This window comes from Antechinus flavipes, chromosome 2, assembly GCF_016432865.1.
Source record: "Antechinus flavipes isolate AdamAnt ecotype Samford, QLD, Australia chromosome 2, AdamAnt_v2, whole genome shotgun sequence".
Lineage (NCBI taxonomy): Eukaryota > Metazoa > Chordata > Mammalia > Dasyuromorphia > Dasyuridae > Antechinus > Antechinus flavipes.
In genome coordinates this window covers 93,898,493-93,919,407 of record NC_067399.1, presented here as the reverse complement: position 1 = coordinate 93,919,407, position 20,915 = coordinate 93,898,493, and the positions used below count along the sequence as shown (strand labels likewise).

At 39.7% G+C, this 20,915-nt stretch overlaps 1 protein-coding gene across 1 annotated transcript in view; it reads right to left on the bottom strand.

The window, feature by feature from the left end:
* The window catches only part of MSH6 (mutS homolog 6), a 32,797-nt gene extending 31,593 nt beyond the window's left edge, over positions 1 to 1,204 (bottom strand). Inside the window, exon 1 of the mRNA XM_051975230.1 lies at positions 705 to 1,204. Coding sequence (XP_051831190.1) covers positions 705 to 1,081 — 377 coding nt within the window. The 5' untranslated portion in view covers positions 1,082 to 1,204. The remainder of the gene's footprint in view (positions 1 to 704) is intronic.
* Between the last annotated feature and the right edge of the window lie 19,711 nt (positions 1,205 to 20,915).

Genomic DNA, 20,915 nt, shown 5'->3' with positions numbered 1-20,915 from the left:
TAAGATTTCAATAATAGAAACATCTCCAAGATAGCCTGGGATTCATCAATTTAACCAAGAACTCCAAGTAGGGAGAAGGAAAGTAGCAATAAAGAGAACATTTCCCTATATACCTCGTTTGCTGGCTGTGACACTACATTAAAAGCTCTTCCTTTGTTCAAAACACTCCCTAAAAGTTTTTCTGGGCTAAGACTTAACTATCTTCTGCTTGCTGTCTAATCTCTAGGTCTCTTAGTCCTTCTTCTTTCCAAGCAGTTGGCAAGACGTTGTTTGGTCCGGTCCAAAACTTTTTCCCCATTATAAGGCATCCTACCTTATCTGCCCATTCCATCGACATCTTAACTATTCTGGCCTCTTTCTTGCAAACTCAAAATCAAAGCCATGCCTCCCCAAGCTTTTGGCTTCATTAAATTCTCCTTTCTCCCAGCTAGCTCCAGGACTCGGAAGGTGCTCTCCCACCTCCCCCCATCTATCCGGCGAGCTCACTAGTTCCCCACCCCCACCGTGCCAGGCTTACCAGCTCGTACCGCCCCTCGTTTTCACATATGCATCCTCCCCCTCCAAAAACCACCTTCCCCTCCCCCAGCGCCACGCCCCCTTTACTCAATTTCTCCGGGGGGGGGGATCTCCCCCTTCGGCTACCACAGCCCCTCACCCCCACCCTGCATTCCCCGCTAGGGGCTCACGGCCCTTCCCCGGGATACCTGGCTGGAGGAGCAGCCGGGGCTGGGGCTGGAGCCGGGGTCGGCACTCCAGTCGGTCGCCGGCGCGGCCCTCCATTCAGTTTTATCTCTCGGGGCAGCGGGGCGACCCCAGAGCTGGAGCGGGGGCTGGGGACGTGAGGGCCGGGGCCTGAGCCAGCAGCAGGGTCAGGACTCGGACGGGCTTCTTCGCTCCGGGCCGCGTCTCCGCAAGCTGAGGAGGCCCCGGAGACTCCGGCCCGCCCAACCCCCTCAATCCCTGAAGCCCCCGCTCCAGCCCCAGCGCCGCTTCCATCCGCAGCAATGGCGGCGGCCTTGTTGTTGCTGCACAGCGCCGGGCTCTTAGGGAAGAAGCTGAATAGGGTGCTCTGTCGCGACATGGCAGCCGGCGGGGACAGAACCCCCTCCAACCCACTCTCTCTAGGTCGGTCGGGCCAGACGAGTGACCCACCGCGGCCAACCGCCGACCGCGCTCTGGCTGGCGGGAAACGTGAGGAGGGGGTGGGAGCGGGGAGGGCGCAGTGGGGGAGGGGAAGGGCGGGAAGGGAGGGAGGCGGAGTCGGATTCCGCTTGGGGAAAAACCCTTAGTCCAACCAATCAGAGAGAGTGGGGGCTGGTGCGGGAGCCTCTGTCTTCGAGCCCCGGCTCGTTCCGCCTCGCCAAAGAGATGGAAAAGCAAGCACCGAGGGGACGGGCGCCACCTAGCGTTTAGCCGCCGTCACTGCTCCCTCCCCAGCGATCTGGAGAGATGTGAAGGGGGATGAATTACTATAAATTAGGGCTACTGACTGGGAGGAGGGTTGGACGAGGAGTGACCTCCTAGCGTGCCTTTCTGAGAAAGCTACTAAATGAGTGCCCAAGTTTGCATGTCCCGGAGCGCGGAGGTATATAATAATAACACTAATCATATTAATAACTGATGATATTTATATAGTGTTTTATGGTTTGTAAAGTGCTTTACAAATATCTAATTTTATCCTCAAAACAGCACTGGGAATTAGATGTTCGCATTATCCCTGTTTTTCAGATGTGAAAGAAAGAGGCTGAGCTAGGTTAAATGGCTTTCCCTAGCTTGTAGAGCAAAAGCCTGAAGTTGAATTTGGAATTTAGGATTTCCGGCCTCCCAGACTTTGTGTCCCGTGCACCACCAAACTGAAGACTGGAAATTCCAGGAGGGCTGAGGCTACTTCTTACCTAAAATTCTTATCTATTCCAGTGCTTACTACTGGGCTCTCCACAGACCACAACCCGCTTCATAACTATTCCTGGTGGATTGATTTGAGGGAAAGGTGGAGCCCTGAAAAATGATCCACGAAGGGATATCAAAATCATATGATCAATGAACGTCTCACTTAATATTTTAAAATTCATTAGGCATCCAAATTTAGTTCTGGGAACTTCTGGATTTTGTTTTTTATTCTAAAAAGACAAATGAACAACAACAATAAAGACATTTCCACAAGAAAATATTGGTATGAGATGGAATTTCCACGTCAAATACTTTCTTTAAAAAAAAAAAAGTACCTTATGGTACGTTGCTTTAAAAAAAAAACTTTGCTTCTTTCTCTTCCTAGCATTTAAAAAAAACCGTTTCAATGGCTTTTTTTTTTTTTTTTTTTTTTTTTTTTTTTTGCATCACTGTTGCTAAGTGGGTGGATAAAGCACTTTGTTCAAAGTCAGAAAGACTTGATACTTAGTATCTGTGTGACCCCCAGGCAAATCACTTAATATGTTTTCTCTTCTGTAAAAATAGAATGATAACACCCATCTCATGGTTTAGTGGTGAAGCTAAAATGAGATAGCATAATGTCTGGCTAGTAGTAGGTGGGATATAAATATTAGCTACCGGTATTATATATTCTTTTTTTTTTTTTTTCTTCAGCCCTCGTTTAAAAACCAGAGAAAAAGAAAGAGTGGGGTGGGGGAGGGGGAATAAGCATTGTTGAGCAAAATGAGGAAGGAACTTTGGAGATCTTATAGTCAAGCTGTGTTATTTTGCAAATTAAGAAACTAGAGCCTCTGGAGGCTCATCCAGTTATTTACCAAAAAAGTACCAGAATCCAGCCCTGACCTTTGGCTCCAGAATTAAAAGATTTCAACTGAAAACCTGTCTCCATTAATTCCATATTCATGACTTTGGGCCGCTCATTTTATCTACTTTTTTTTTTTTGTTTTTTAAATGAAAATGAGGGTGGTTTTTTAAAGCTTTAAATCCTTCATTTCTTTTTAAGGATTTCTGCTTTCTGGCCTCAAGGACCGCTTTAACCACCGTTTTATTCATACCAACACAGAAGCACCGAGCTGCCTAGATTTTCCGAGCCCTTAAACTGACGACGTTGAAGGTTGAGTTCTGTGTTCAAAATCGAATGTAACACCAACATTTATTAAATACTTATTATTGAGATCTGTGTGGGGCAGTGACCACTAACCCAAAATAATTCAAATAGACATTTCTCAGAGCCAGAGCAGAAAACAGTTTCTTCAATTTTTGTGAAGTGAGGCAAAGATCAGGCAACAGAGTAGGTTTTTTACCCAATAATAATTTTTATCCCATCTTGAGTCCCATTTTGTCCCTGACTTCATATCAGGGATCACTGTCTATCATAGGAATCCATTACACCCTTAGGATATAAGAACAGGGGGACTATAGATTTCAAAGTGGTTTGTGTAAGATTAAAAAAGGGTAAAAGCAAGGGGGAGTTTCCTAGAACTGTAACCCTAAACTATGGAAGGGGTCAGTTTTCTGAGAAGACCTCACGTCCTCTCCATTCCATTTAATCCCTCCTCTTCTTGTGTCCATTTGAGGACCTCTCACACCAATCCCAATACAATTTTTCAACTTCTACATCTACCTTGCTCTCAGGACTCCCCTATCTTCCTGATTTTTGGGCTCCCACCCCTGATTCCTCATTAATTGGATGTTACAGAAGTTATAAGACAAAAATCTACATACCTAGTACCTGCTCCCAAGGAGCTTTCATTCTTTAGGGAGAAAATGAATATCTTGATTATTCCTTGATATCCTTGTAAGTTTCATTTTCTAATTTAATTAAAATTCTAATTTAACTTTCTTTTCTCCAATTTAATTTTCATAACTGTGGGAAAATGTGCCCATCCATTTCTCACAATTCCACTATTTTTTTTTTTTTTAGCAATTTGGTTTCCACATCCTTTTCTAACCACTCATCTTTGACTAAAACTTTTTTTACATCCCACTTCATAAAATTCTGTTAATCCCTGCACAGATTTTCTTAAACAGGATGGATAGTTAACCTTTGAATTCTCAGCTAATTCTTCTAATAGGGCTGTACTAAAAATGAAAACTACTTCCAATTATAACATATGTTCTTCCTCTTCCTGACATTAACGTTTCCAGAGTCATTCTGTTTTCCCATATCATTCTGCTAGTGGCATCTAACTATTCTGCTATTCCTTTCACTCCTTCTCTAGTGTAACTTATCCAATAATATTTACTCACTGGAGTAGGAATGATCCAAAACAGAACTAGATTTCTATATTTTCTAGTTATTATCCTTGACCTAATTTTTCCTGATTCACTTTTTCTTGCTTCATCAAATGCTAAGATAAAAAGAATAGCCAATTAGACTGATGCACAGATACCTATTCAGTTCCCAGGCAAAGCAAGTTTGAAACTATGTGGGACTCTCAGAGTAAGAAAAAGCAAAAAGGGATGTATTATTATCTCAGAAAAAAAGGATAGTAAAGAAGTACAAAGTAAAAACTTCAAAACACAAGATTAAATACCTTGAACAGAGATGCTCCCTCATCTCCCCACAACTCCTTCCCCAGCCTTTTCTACCATTGTTTGGGGGAGTTCAGATTTACATTCTAATTGTGGAAATCTAACCCAGAAACAAACAAAAAAAAAAATACAAGTCAATAATAATAAACTCTTAAATTTACATTGTCCCACACAACTGTGTATATAAGCAGATACCCTTAGATAGGAGAATTCAAAGCCATCATCGCCTTGAAAGAAGTATTTAAATACTAATTAAAAGGTGGTGGGAAACAGGAGGGGACAAACACCTGCAACTTTTAGCTATAGCTCTATTTATTATTTTAAAGTTTCAAGTCACCAATTAAGATATATTCCCATGAAAGTATATTCACTCAGTTATTTTCACACAAGAGTATTGCTTCTATAATACCATTCAAGGTTTGCTTGGGGTATGCTCATCCAAGAAATTGCCAGAACTATCTTCAGTTACATTCCAGACTCAGGAACATGTCAGTACAGTCCCTAGATTTTGGAATCTTTCACCCTACCATGAGAGGCAAGCTGATTGATCTCCAGAAGTAAGGGACTAGTATTGCAATTCTCTCCAATAATGTTATTTTGGGAACAGGAGAAATTCACTAGTGTTTTTCCATACCCAAAGGGAATGATACCATGTAGACATGGGACAGTTTGTAGCACAGACATAGAAATTGCTTTTTGTTCAGATTTTACAGAGTACTTTACCAATTCTACTCAGGCATTAGTGTCTATTACTTGCCTTAAGTCCTTAATTTGATTCCAAATCTTCCTAAGAGAGCTATACCTATTACATGTATAACCAACTTACTCTTTGATCTGCATTTTCTAAATATCTAGCCCTTGTAGCAAACCAAACATTATTCCAAATTGGACAGGCAGTTCAATAAAAACCTCTTTCTCTATTAGGACACAATTGTACCTACTTGTCAAGGCTGTCGAGTCTCTACAATTTTATAATTTGACAAGCATTAAACTGAATTGTTTATGCAATATCCTTTCCCAGTAATACTGACCCAAATCTTAACCCAATATTCCCATCTTAAGCTCCAAATACTATTATTGAGGTGTGAGAGGGTTGAGAGATCCCCCTGGTCAATGTTGCAGATTCTTTGCGAAATAATCTACAAACCCGAGTGGCGAAATTTGTGGCAAAAAGTGGGTTTATTATACTAAAAAAACAGCTTTCTTAGTGGGCAAAATCCTGTTAGGATTATTTGAAAAGGTCTGGGCCACAGTGTTTGATTATATTGCATTTTTTTGGCTAGGAGCTGGGGACCTTTCAATAGAGGGTGATGATTATGCCCCAGACCAAGATCTCTAAATGAATAGAAGGAAATTACTATCTGGGAGTTTTCCCTCTGAATAGGAGGGTGGGGCCCCTCCTGAAGACCAGGAGGGGTTTCCATTCAGGGCCTTTCCAATCCTTCCTCACCAAAGATCAGGGGGACAGTTTACATCACTATTGCAGCAGGGGAATAGCATTAATCCTACATAATCTCCCGCCTTCATAGGATTGATAGACTCCTTACAGGGAACACACTCAGACATTGGGTAGCTGGAGATCCATTCACCATCCAGTTTCAGTATTTTTCCAAACAAATGGGGCCTAGTCTTTTAGGGAATGGAGTAATGATCTCATCTTCTGAAACTTCTTCCTGTTGAGAATGGAAATTGAGCTGGTTCATCCTACAGGGTCCCATTTGAAGGGACTTACACTTATTGAAGATCCAATGGGTTGAGTCAGACCCCTGAAGCTGATTAATACAGCTATCTAGTGTTGGTCATTTGAAGGTGAATTGCTCAAAGCCTAAAAGAAAACAAACCTAAGAGAACTAGAGAGAAAGAAAGTACAAAGAGCAGAATTCTCATTATTGAAAGGTGTGTTTATACCTTCTCTGAAGATTATGTAAACAGCTAGACAAAATCTCTCTTTCTCTCTCTCTTTTTAAGAAATTACATCATGCTCCAAAAGCAATTTTCAGCAAGGTTGAAATATCCCATCAGATAACAGAGGTATTCACAAAATCCTTTATTAAAAGATTTCATTTATTTATCAAAAGCAGGATAATGATAAAGAATAACTCAGACTTCTAATATGTGTGTGTGTGTATTTTTTTTAGATAAGTATCCCTATTACTCTGAACAGGTATCAAGAGAAGGCAATTCAATAGCCCTTTCAGGAATCACTTGGGCTCCTAGCCTGAGACCAATGAAAATAGATTTCAAGAGCCACTGTAGCCTGTTGTAGGCTTTAAGAAGTTCCACTGGCTTGGCTCTGAGATTAGAAGTTGGCCTGAAGGTGTTTAAAAATCACTCAGATTTCTGTAAATTTTCCCATTAATGTAACAAAATATTCTATAAGTAACATCCCTCTAAGAAAACTTGAGTACTCTAAAATCCTCTTTTCTAAACCATATGAAAGATATTTAAGCTTCAGTTTCAATAATCGATAAAATAACAGGTCCTACAGATAGTTGTATCAATGGTTCTTACATATATAAAGAGAGTCTTTAAAGGACCTTATTTTATACAAACACATATATCTAGCAATAGATAGATGATCAGGCCATTTTTTTAACCTAATTATAAAATATGACTACATATTTTCAAATCATAAACAGCAAAATATTACATATTTGATCTTATGCTTATGGCTTCTATTGACCTCTTATTCTGATTAAAGAAATTTGTTATGAGAGGAAAATGCAGGGGCATAATTATAATAGCATCAAAATTGATCCTTCAGGGCCTCAGTCTTAGAGCAGAGTTGACAACCAGTCATATAGTAACAATCCCACTTTAGCCAATTCATCTCTCAAATGGTGGATTACCAGCTTAATAATTCATCAGATAATCATTTCCAAATTCAAAACTCAAAACAATAAGTTATAATCCCAAGAGATTTCTTCTCAATAGCAAGTTTCGCTGAGATTTTAAATCCTAAATCATCTATCCCATGTCTATAGGGCCAGAAAGCTATAGATCATATTCATTAAACATTTAAATGATGATGCACTTAATAAATATAAGATAATTTGCTGGATGGGTTTTAAAATAACAACTTTCAGAGAATTTTCAGTTAACCAGAAATCTAACAAACTTCTCTTAGAAGTTCCTTGCATTGCTAAGAAGTTGAACCTTTGATATAGCATCACAAGTGACTTTGCCTTAAAATAACCATAGATTTGAAAAATAAAAACTAACATTCAGTTATTAATACCATGTAAATGTAAGCTATTTCTTTAAATAATAGAAGCAATTAATGTTAAATGAAATTTAAATGAAATGTTAATTTCATTTAACCAGCAAGGGGGTGGCAGAAGTTGGGGAGGTGAGCTCCAGTGAGTGGGGTTTTTTTCCCCTCATTTCTAAGAAGCAGCCACACCCAGTGGAGGAAGGGTGGACTAAGCCTTCACCTTCCCAAGCCAACAGATCTTTCCCTTTCCCTTTCCCCCATAGTGTCTCTCTTAATTCCACTATGTTTCCCACCCCACTGCTCCTTATAACTTATTTCTTTTTAGGTTGCTAAGTCCCTGCCAGGATTTAACCTGCCAGCTAAGGACATGCACCAATCTCATGGGGTGTTTACTTCCTCTTGGCAAATGGCAATTTCCACTAAAGAACGTGCCCTTTCCATCATTGATTATTAAGATCCATTTCTATGTTCTCCTACTCTATTTCATATTTATCATTCCTGGTGTCTATTCTATCCCTCCATTTTGGGGTCTTAGAAGTACATTTTTTGTTTCCATCCTATTCCCCTTGGTCTCTTTTTCTTTCCCTCTCTCTCCCTCTTCTTCCAACCACCTATCAAATGAATAATGTTTAACAATTTTAGATTTCAGTTTTACAACAATAACCTCAAACAACTTAATTAGAATTTCATAATTTTCCTAACTAATAGCCAAATGGATATAACATAGTCTATCATAAAAATGGATAGGAATTTCATGTAATTTACAGTCAAGTTTCCAATTTTAACATACATACCAATTTTTTAAAGTTATTTTACAAATCAATACTTTAGCTTGTGAGATTCTAACTGGATGTTCCATTCAAATTATCAATTGTTTTTTTCAAATCAATCTTTCTTGTCTCTTATTTTTAAAACCATCCTTTTTAATATCTAAGTAACTTTGGATCAAATTTCATAAAACTTATACATATATGCAGCAGAGCTGACTAAATTTTAAACCATAACATAATATTTAAAAATTACCCAATATATAATTTAGAAAGCCACATATTTCATCTGTGAGAAATGCAGAAAAGTTGAGTTTCCACAGAGTGTTGCAAGCTTCCAGATAGTGTAGGATAGTGTGCCTTTCCAGGCAATATCATTTACCTAGCAACACCTGCTTAGCTGCAGGATTCAAAGTTATCTTGACCTGGTTTTGAATCCTCCTTAAGTCTCCCTAAAATGTCAGCCAGCAGACCAGAAAAGACTGAGAATTAGGAACAAGTGTGTTGGGCGTGTATCATTAATTAGGATGGCAAAAGAGTGAGGCTGTTTCTATAGAGAATCCCTAATTTCTACCAGTATACAAAATATTGCCTCTTCATGCACTGATTGGTTTATCCTCTTTATGTTTCCTTAGTAATTTTGCAGTTATAGGGCTTAAATATGGAGAGTATAGATACAAAAAAGTCATCTTGATCACTTACATCTTGTCTTGACCACATACACCGATGTTTTCTTTCTATCTTTTCTTGCTTTCATGGTCTCTGCAAGAGCCAATAGAGCTGGTTTGTCATTGGCATTAAGCCTTGAGCAAACAAGGAATTGGAGAGCTACGAAGGCACAGCTAGGAAGGATTCAACCAATCAGAAAGAGTCTTGTGGTTTTGAGAAAACCACAAACTTCAGATAATAGCCCATCCAGCCTAAAATGGGTTGGGGTCAATGACCTGACTTGACCAAATCACTATTGTGCCTGCTTAATATGCTAAATGACTATTAAACATACCCTGTAAGAGGAGTTTTCCATCATTTTTGAACATGAGATGAATGATGATGAAAGGGGAACATGTTTATTTTTGATTTTTTAAATTGCTCTCTCTCTCTCTCTCTCTCTCTCTCTCTCTCTCTCTCTCTCTCTCTCTTTTTTAAATAACTTTTTATTGACAGAATCCATGCCAGGGTAATTTTTTACAGCATTATCCCTTGCACTCACTTCTGTTCCGATTTTTCCCCTCCCTCAAGGGGAACATGTTTATACCTATTTAGGGGAAAACATGTAGTGGTATAATGCTGGAGAAACTGAGCAAGAGAAAGATTAGAGAATAATATAATAGTTTATTAAATGGAGAGATTTACTGGGACCAAATGGATCCATGTTTGATACTAGGCCTGAAGGAGACTATCATCTCAAAGAATCCAGCCCTGAATGTCAGATACAAGATTCTTTTATAGGGTAACAAGAACAATGACATAATGGGGGAGGTACCTGGATGGGGCTGACCTAATGGGGGGAGGAACCTAGGATGAGGATGACATAATGGAAATAGGCACCTAGGATGACATAATGGAGGAAGGGACCAAAGAGGCTCCTGATATTCTAATGATGTCTAAAATGGATAAAGACCTTTATTCCATCAAACATTAAGAGGGAATGAGTATGGCCTAATGTCTAAGATATAAAACCTTTATTCTATCAAACATTAAGAGGGAAAGGTTATAACCTGAGGCAGAGTAATTGAATAGGACAATTAGGGAAATTGGGTCAGGACATTAAAAGGGAACTGGGGCATAACATTCCCCACTTTCTGTGTCTTGTAACTATTCAAATCTTTGAATTACCTTCCTCTAGAAGGTCTTAGTTTTGACCAACCCTATGTGAAGTAAACAGACCAAATAAAAATCAAAATAAAGCTAGAACAATGCAAGAACTTATGGCAAGGACAAGTCTCTCCCTGATAACCCCAGAGTTAATCAGCAATATACAAAGTTCCATATTTCAATCATGTCAGGTTCTCTTCAGTTGGGGAGCAAATGGACAGTTCACTGTGAGTTAGGTCTGTGGTCATTTGTGCATGACTCAGCCTCTGCTTACAGAGCAGCAGGGCTCAAGCCAGTTGTGCTGCCCATTCAGAGGGGCAACCCGCTCCAGGGGAGAAGGGTGAGGCTTGGAGTAGCTCCACCTGTCCCACCCAGAGGAACAGACAGGGCTGCAGAAAGGATCAGATTTCTGATCAGCATTATACACTTCGACAACGATATTGTATGAGGATGTATTCTGATGGAAGTGGATTTCTCTGACAAAGAGACTTAACTGAGTTTCATTGGATAAATGATGGACAGAAACAGCTACACCCAAAGAAGGAATACTGGGAAATGAATGTGAACTATTTGATTTTTGATTTTCTTCCCGAGTTATTTTTACCTTCTGAATCCAATTCTCCCTGTGCAGCGGGAGAACTGTTTGGTTCTGCAAATGTGTATTGTATCTAGGATATACTGCAACATATTTAACATATATGGGACTGCTTGCCATCTTGGGGGGGGGGGGGAGGGAGGGAGGGGAAAAAACGAAACATAAGTGATTGCAAGGGATAATGATGTGTAAAAATTATCCTGGCATGGATTCTTTCAATACAAAGTTATTATTAAATAAAATTAAATTTAAAAAAAATAAAAATAAAAAAAAGAATTTTAAAATGCAAAAAAAAAAAAAAAAAAAGATTTCTGATCAGATTATGCACAGTTAGACCAAGGCAGGCAAACCCCAAACTTTTAGAGGCCCGATATCAACTACAAGGTCCTTTTAAGTATGTTGAAATACTAATTAAGGACCTGGGGTAACAGGAATGGAGAAACAGATCAGAGAGACTGCCAGTCCCAAGGCAGGTGTCTGATTTCTGGTTGTTTCTAAAAAATAATCCCCAAAACTGAGTCTGCCAGGGCAATTCCAACTGAATAAGGGATTTCAAAGTTAAAGCATAAGCAGCAAATCATAGTCCAGTAAATTTAAGCAAAGAGTGAAAAATAAAAAGGACTGTTTAAAGAACTTCCAATTAAATATGAACTTGTAGGATAGGGGGTGGGGCAGAAATGGCTAAGAAAATACACCAGTTTCCCCAATTTCCTATGTCTTCCTCCTTTTTTTTTCTCATGGAAAGGAATTATCAAATAACCATACCACATATAAATCATGTACATAACATATACATAACAGACTAAAAATCCCTCAAACATAACAGCAATAGTTACACAAGTTTAACAATTTCCATCCCAGTCTTAAACATAGTAATACAGTTAAAATTTTAACAATTCAACCACTTTCCCACTCCCCCATATCAGTCCAAATCACATTAGGAGCAGAGGCGATGGTTTTCTCAAAAACTGCTTCCTGCTGAAGATGGGCAGAGATGCTCAGTCCAGGAAGGGGGATGGGTATGGTGTGGCGTGCTGAGAGTCAAAGCTCGGAAGCAAGTCAATATATTTGTAATTTGACCAAATCTAGAAACAAAAACAAATCTAACAAAGAAAAGTTAGAACAGTCTGAGATAGAAAGACTGGTCCACAAGGACTGCTACAAGATGTGGCCTCTCATTAATTATAAACTTAAAAAAACTTGAATATCCAGATACAAGTAACTGATAGATGACCAGACTAAATACTTATCTGCTCAAGTATTTAGGGTAGAAAGCCAGATTTGGAAACAGCAAGGTGTGACATAATTGAATTGCATTAACAGTTTCTTATTGACCATTGCTCTGATTATAGAAATCAGTTACAAGAGGAAAAAATGCAGTGACATATTAACTACAAACCCAAGAAATTTTACCTCCAATAACAAATCCCATTAACCAAAGTTTCGGACAAATCCTAAACAGATATTTACCATAACCTTATATTTATACAAATCAATTTGCTCCTTTTATCCAAAACCAGGGGGCTACAACTTGATAAAAAAAATCTGGAACAGTTTAAAGGGAGGGGGGAAGGAAAGAATTCCACATGGCCACCCTTTCCCCCCATTCCACCTCCAAAGAGGCAGGAGGGAGGGGAGGTGAACAAACCTGGACTCCAGGCTAACTAGATGCTCCATAGAAGTAGCAAAGAGCAGTGTGGGGTGAGTTAAATATTCGCCTTTGAAGACAAAAGATCCCTACCCCATCCAACATTTAAAGTAGCAGAAATCAGTGGGGGAATGTGTGGGGGAAATTCCATAAAACCCACATGTCCTGCAGAGCTGGATTTAAAGCCTAACTTACAATGTTATAATGTAGGTAGTTTTTCTCTCTCTCTGGCCCCATGTGGCCATTATCCACAATGGACTTCTAAACTCCAATTTGGGCAGAGTTTTGAAGCCTTCAGAAAAGTCAGATCCGTTTTGCTACATACTTTACCTAATTAGAGGCACATGACCCCTTTCAGCAAAGTTAACAGAACTTCTTTAACAAGCTATTTTTCTTTTAAGATTTTATATATTTAGATTTTTCTAAATCTAGCTTGCATAGGCTAGTAAATAGTAAAATTATTTCCCACAATTTTAAAACTGCCCAAAAGAATACTCAGAACAAATCTGGCATGCAAAGGCAACAGTAAAATTATTTCCCAAATTTAGAATCATCCTAAAATTCCTAATCAAATGTTTTCTCCAGCTGGAGTTCAGAATTGAGATAATCAATTCCCAAATTTGAGCATTGTTCTTAAATTTAACAGAGCTCTTAAATAATAAAACAGACAAACAAATCACACAGAACACAGAACACACATAGACTGTACAGTCAAAACATTTAACATAAACCAGGGGCTATGTGGAAAGAATAGTCCTGAGAGAAGTTGTCGGCTCCAGTCTACCCTCCTATAATCCAAACAGAGCCCCCCCCCCCCTTTTTTTTATTTTTTTTTTTTTTTAGTCAGATGGTGTCTTAAGACACCTAGATTTATACTCTGGAATGCCCCAGAGTTGTGTCAACTGGCACCCAGATGTGTCTTAGACACCCAGGTGGAGTCCCCTGAGTCCAGAAGACCCTTCTCCCAGAATTTATGCCCATCAGCATTTCATAATTCTGGGAATACAGATGCTAGCATACAGACAGAACAGAACAGGTCTTAAGACGTAACCAGATGGTACCCAAAAGGTACCCAGACAGACTTACTCTCCTGTGACTGAAATGAGGGTGTCTACCATCAGGCTGTTGTGGCTAGAAACTGCTCTCTTTCCTGGAGGCTCTGGGAAAAAAAATCCAGGGGGTCCAGGCCAAGAATTCAGATCTGCAGCCACCCTGAGGCCCAAGGCAGAGACTAGAAAGTCTCTCATCTCTAATCCTGCTCATTTTCTAACATCTTTCTGGGGAGCTCCAAAATGTAATGCCAGAGAAACTGAGCAAGACAGAGATTAAAGAACAATTTAATAGTTTATTAAATGGAGAGATTTACTGGGACCAAATGGATCCATGTTTGATCCTAGGGCTGAATGAGACTATCATCTCAAAGAATCCAGCCGTGAATGTTGGATATAAGATTCTTTTATAGGGTTACAAGAACAATGACATAATGGGGGAGGTACCTGAGATGGGGATGACCTAATGAGGGGAGGCACCTAGGATGACATAATGGAGGGAGGTACTGGAGAAGCTCCTGATATTCTAATGCCATCTAAAATGGATAAAGACCTTTATCCTATCAAACATTAAGAGGGAATGAGGATAGCCTAAGGTCTAAGATATAAGACTTTTATCCTATCAAACAGTAAGAGGAAATGGTTATAACCTGAGTCAGAGTAACTGAATAGGACAATTAGGGAAACTGGATCAGGACATTAAAAGAGAACTGTGGCACAACAGTGGATGTATCAGAAAGATTATAAGCTGGAAGGAAAGGACCAATCTTTTTCTCAGTCACTAAGTCTTACTAGGCACTTCCCCTTTCACTGGATAGTGATCTCTAACAGGGATCCTGTTCAGCTCAGCTTATTAGGTGCTGCCCCTTTCCCAGGGTCCCCATTCAGCTTTTTCTGTGGGTTATAGGTGTATTTCTTGCGTGACTGCTTCTGTCTCAGCAGGGCTTGCTCTTTCTCAGTCTGTAGGAGCTTATCTTGCTTTCTGCTCTGGCAAGTCCATTTCTTTAGATTCCTACTTTTCCCACAGCAGGATCACATCCTCCCTATCTCCCTTACCTCCTCAAGTCCAAATACTATCCCAGGCTGCTCACCCAACAGATGCCTGCTGTTGAGAGTGACAAGAGAAAATTGCCAGTAAGCGAGTACAAATCCGGGACAAGCCCCTAGAAAACTATATGGGATAGAGATCACTAACCCAAAATAATTCAAATAGACACTTCTTAGAGCTAAAGCAGAATGCAGTTTATTAAATTTCTGCAGAAAAAGGAGTCATCTTTAACAGAATATTTTAATGAAGTGAGGCAAAGGACATGCAACAGTGGAGGTTTTTTACACCTGGTCATAATTTTACCCCATCTTGGGTCCCAGCTGTCCCTGACTTCATATCAGGATTCATAGTCTATCACAAGAATCCATTCCACCTTCAGGGTACAAGAATAGAGGGACTATAGATTGCAAAGCAGTTTGTGCGAGATTAAGCAAGGGTACAAGTAAAGATTTTTTCCTCTGGAATGTAGCCCTAAACTATGGCAGGGTCCAGTTTTCTGAGAAAAATCTCATGTCCTCTCCATCCTACTTAATCTATGATGTGGGATTTAGCAGCAAATGATTGTTGAGGTTCAGAAGGAGACCTCAAAAGGTTGGGATTGTGGACTGGTATTGTGAAGCTTCTCAAAACAATTTACGGGGTTGAACCCATCTCCAAGTCAAGGGACAAAGTTTATTGTAATTGTAATATCAATTGAAGTAGGCTAAATTGCAAAATAATTTGGCAAAGGACCAGGAGCAAGAAGACAAATTTATAGGAAAAGATAGTTATACAGTTCTTCATGTCATTGATATGTTAATTTTACAGCTCAGAGGTAGACCTGAGCAATAGTCTATTCACTATTATCTCAGGAATTTGGTTATCACTGATCAGCAGATTATCTATGTAAAAATCAGCAATGTTTATAGGACTATCCCAAGGCCAGAAAACTTTAAAATCATTGACAGATTGTTAAAACAATAGTGCTCTAAGGTCAAGGAACTTTAGGATTATTGCTATATTTCTCTTAGAAGCTATAATCCCTTCATGATGATAAGCACCAAAAGTTGAAGTTTAGTCATGTGAAGAATTCACAATGGCTATTCTCTTTGGCAAAAGGTAGATTTATTTAGAGGAATATGTTACAGACAAAATGGAGGGATACAATAGACATAGGAAATAGGAAATATTAAATAGAGTAGGAGAATATATGAAAGGCAATTTCCTCAGTGGAACTCAAAATTACCCAATAGAAAGGAAGCATCCCATGAGGTTGGGGCATGCCCTTAACTGGTAGGCTAAATTCTGAAAGGGTCTTAGCACCCTAAAAGAGTTATCTGTAAGGAGGAGAAGTTGGGTTGGGAAGCATAGTGGAATTAGAGGAGATACCACATGGCATGGGGATGGAGAGGTAAGGAGAAAGACACTATAAGGCAGAGTACCATAGTGGACTGACCCAAAGGAGGGTAGCAACCATGGGATGGCCTACAAGTAGATTGTTGTGCCACAGTTCCCTTTTATTGTCCTGCCTCGGTTTCCCTAATTGTCCAACCTCAGTTTCCCTAAATTGTTCTGCCTCAGTTTCCCTAGATTGTTCTGCCTCAATCCCATTAGTTGCAAACCCCTTCCCCCCCATTCCAGTTCATTAAGACTGATATAACTCAGGACTATTTACTCTGAAGTTATAAATTGTCTATGTGTCAACTCAAAAAGGGGGAGTCCAGACTTTCTATCTCTAGCCAAATACTTTCTTATCTCCCAGTTTGTTAGAATTTATGGTCCTACCCCCGCAACCTGTCAGACACAAATTGATGGTTCCTGCCTGGAGATTCCTGCTCACCAGAGTTTAGACTCCACCCCCTTGCCTTTGTTTAGCTACTGTGTATAAATATGTCATTGAGAACTCACATTGGCTGCTGGATGCTGGATGCTGGATTCTTGGAGACCATAGTCTCATTCAGCCCTGGGACCAAACCATGGATCCATTTGGTCCCAGTAAAATCTCTCCCTTTCAATAAATTATTAAAAACTCTCTAATCTCTATCTTGCCTCAGTTTCTCCGGCATTACAGATTTTATAGGGAAAATTTAACCTCAGGATTTTTGACAGGTGAGACAGCTGGAGATCTCTACAGAGGGTGGGTCTTAGGGATCTGACATAACTTGGATTTCAGACTGTCTCACCTCCCTAAAGGATGGGACCATGGAGCTACACTGATTTCTATCAGAACTTTGCGCCTACTTGCCTCAAGGATCAATTCTTTAGTTTCTTTTTGGTCCAGAACACCATTCAGGACTTCATCACTTACTATGGAAAGACTTTGTGGTAGAGTATAGACCCCAGCCCCCATCCCTCTGCCCGTTAGGTCTATCTAGCTCACCTCCTCAAAGGCATGGTCACATTGCTCCACCATACTGTCAGGCCCCTTGGGGAGAATTCTATTCACTATTATAGTTGCTTGCACCTAACTGGCATGTTTCCCATTTAAATGATCTATCAAGATGACACTATTGACATTTTTGGGTTTTTTTTGGCAAGGCAATGGGGTTAAATGACTCAAGGTCATACAGCTAGTAAGTTTTAATTGTCTGAGGTCACATTTGAATTTGGATCCTCCTTTCTCCATGGCCGGTGCTCATTCAGTTGACTCAGCCACTTAGATGCCCTACCATTAACTTGCAATCATTAAACATTTATTAAGAGAAAGCAGCAGTAATAATTATAACTATGCATAAATCTGAATTGATCCCACTCTCCCAACAATGCACATTGCATCCAGAAGGGGAAAAAATTACAAATTTTGCAGAAATCTAATAGTAAGACTCATGAGAAAGGAAATGTATACCTGAGGTAATTCAACTCTAGATCTTGATCTTGACCTTGAACTCTTTAAGGTATAGTCTGCTCATGATGCTTTTCTATTTGGGAATCATTGAAGCAGTGTTAAGTTCTTTTGTTTAGCAAAAAAAAAAAAAAAAAAAAACCAAATTTGAGATCTTCAGAACTTTTCAGATCTGTTCCTTTGTCTTAATAGTGAGACAGCCACACACAGGGAAAATAGTTCTCTTAAAGATCTACAAAGCTATTGTCAAACAGGACCAAACCAGCCTTTAACCTGTGGATGTTCAGAACTGGACAAGATAGACTAGAGGCAGTAGAGTCTGGAATCAAATAGAAGTTTAATGTCAAAATGAGGGAAATGGATTGCAAGCAAGGATGCTTGTGCCCAAGCCCCAGCCCTAGTGAGAGGGACTTGAGGCAGTGTGGGGATCTCAATACTTATACTGGGTAAGATGTGCAGGGAGCTGTAGTCCTGACAATGAAGGGTAACAGCAACAATGTGATAAATTTGATTCATAGCAGAGTTTCACAACCAGAAACAATTCTGGGATTTTGCTGTGGCTGAGATCATCTAGATGGTGAATGCAAAGGATTGTTGTTATGTCAAGCTCAGGGCACAGCATGCTTGTTGGCCTTAGCTCTTAAAAACTGGATGTCTCCCAATATCTTGACATTTCCTGCTTCTGGCCAAAGGAAGGGGATCTATGGGAGAAGTGTGTCCCAGGAATGATTGCTTAGCCATTATTTGTATTTTAAGCAGAAAATAGGGGTGCCAAGAATGGAGGGGAAAAAAATGCTAACACACACTTGAATCAGGTCCTTGGTGGTTGGGGTCCATAACAAAAAGGAAGAGAAAAAAAAAAAAAAAAACTAGGACAGTATACTCAGCCTTCATCAGAAACCATGGGACAGCTGTCTTGTCTGGGTGTCAGCTGCTTCTGGGTCCCGAGAAGGTTCTGTCTTTCAGTCAGGAGCAGGGACTTTCCTTAGATGATATAGAAGTCTACATCCACAAGTTTGACAACTGTGGAAAAATAGTCAAAAGGAACTTTTAGGGGCCTTTATAAGACAAGGGTTGACAATTGTGAGAAAACTCCTTGTATCAAATTTTGAATTTGAGTTTCTGGTCAACATAAATAAGTCCTTAGTTAAGAGTCTCTAAATAACAGATGGAGATGATCTAGTTTCCTTGCCACAGAAGTATATGTTCAAACAATGCAATATTTTTCCCTACAGTTCCCATAATTGTATAGTTAAATTAAGTCAGGTACAGATCATTCTACTCAGAGAGTTCACAAGGGACTAGTTCTGAGAAGGGAGATTTATAAGCCAACAAGGTAACTAAGAAAACATTAGCATCTTAAAACAAAGACCAAAGTGCCCTAAGGCTTGCCTAGAGGGATGGGCTATAGGATACTTAGTGCCATTGGAGCCTCTGCCAGTGGGGGAGTCCCAACCCAGCTGCTGCCCCCATTCTACTAAATGGGCCCTAGAGAATAAACTACACAATTGTAGAGGCATAACAAATTCAAATGTCCTACATTTTCCCAGCATTTTGTTTTTCAACATGTATTTGGGAATTTGATCTGGGACGAAAGAGGTTAAGGAGAATGGGTCTCTTGACCTAGTAAGTCATAGAGAATCTCTGATTTAAACAATCTTTTCTCTTTTCATGGTCAAAAATGTCAAGGAAGGGTTAATAAGATGTTGCTATAAGGTGCAAACAACTTACCTTTTTTTCCTTTCTTCCCTCTGGAATTACTTTCAAACTAATTTCTTTCCTTTACTATTGCAAAATAATGAAGCTATTAACCTTGTCACTTACTTTTAACTTTTATAAAATTTAATCCTTATTTTTCCTTAAAATAAATTCCTCAGAATGGTACCCCAAGGTTTAGATTTAGGGAACCAAAATGAAATTAGGGTTACTGGTGGTCAGGGAGTTAAATGATAAGATCTAGTGGCAGGTTCGAAGTTCAGGGAACCAAATGGAAAGGTTTGGCTCCCCTACAACCCCTTGGGATTCAGTGAGTTTTGGGGAGTCCCTTCTGGCAGCCAGACATCCTCTGTAAAATAATTTACAGACCTGAAAACCTACATTCATAAAAGAGTTTATTGTGGGGATTGGAAGTAAGGTTAGAAATCTTGACAGAGAGGCATAAAGTCTGGTTAGGAAGTAGGTGACGATAAAGAGAAGATAGCACTGGAAAGAGTATTTCAGTGGACAGAGGCTCCTTGGGATCTCAAGCATGGAGCTGGCATGTTTGGAACCTCTGCAAAGAGAGGGTTTTAGTTTGGCTCTTTTTATAATGAGATCTTTGGCTATAAGCTGAAAGGAGCCTGTGGGTGGAGTCCCAAGTTAGTTCCTCTATGGGTTTCAGCTTGAGCTAGAATTTGAATTGAATTCAATGAGTTTCAGGACTGAGCCCACCCCACCTAGATAACAAGGATGGAACTGTTTGTCCCTTGGGGCAGGGCTCCTTATTGAGGCAGAGTTGAAGGAGATTTTTCAGAGTTTTGGGGTCCCCTCTTCAAAAACTTATTAAGACATTTCAGAGGGGAATAAATTCCTGGAATTACCTCAAGGTCCCAGGAGTTTTCCCCTGCAATTTTAAAATGATTAATCTACAAATTCTTTAATCTGCTGAGATTTTTTTAGTAGTTCCACAAACTTTGATTTTTCTGACTTTATTTCTGTAATTCTAGCATAATCAAAGCTGACATAACAAGAAAAAATGCCTTGCAGACTTTTTTTCTTTTTTCTTATAACCTATCTCCCACAGAAAGCTCAAAATGGAAGTTAGTCCTAGTTACTGGAACGATTGCTTCAACCATGAAAGTTCATTCATTTTTCCCAGTGTTCTAAACTCAGGCTTCAGCCTTTAAGTTTTTTCTGGCTGGCTGCATTCTAAATATTTCAATATAACAGAATCTAGTTCATGACACAGATATTTGACATTTTACAAAGACACAAATACAGACAAAACAATTCAAATAGAACAAAGCTCTCAATTTCTGCCTATAACCAGGCATGCATTTACCAATTTAACAGAGGCACGGGGTTAACTGAACACTTTTATCCTACAAGGGAAGGGAGGAATAGGAAGGTTGGGGGAGAGGTGTTGGAACTGGAATAGAACAGCTAAGAGCCCCTGACTTGCAGAGGCTAGAGCTAAACAGGGCAGGCAGGAACAGTTGGTTAAAGCAACAGAGCATGCAGAAAGGATATCCTTACCAAAAAGACCCAAGATGAATCATGTCACCTGAGAGGTCCTGGACTTTTCCTCACAAAGAATAGCAATGCAGGACCTTTGACCAAGACAAGAGTTCTGAGGATCAGACTAGGGACAAGGGCAAAGGACTCCTCAGATGAGGGAAAGGGTCAGACTCTGAAGAAATAAATCTCCACGGGTGCCTTGTCTGTTCCCACTGATACTAGATAGTCCAATGACCCGGTTGTGTGTCCCACTTCTGACACCAATTAATGTCATTTGG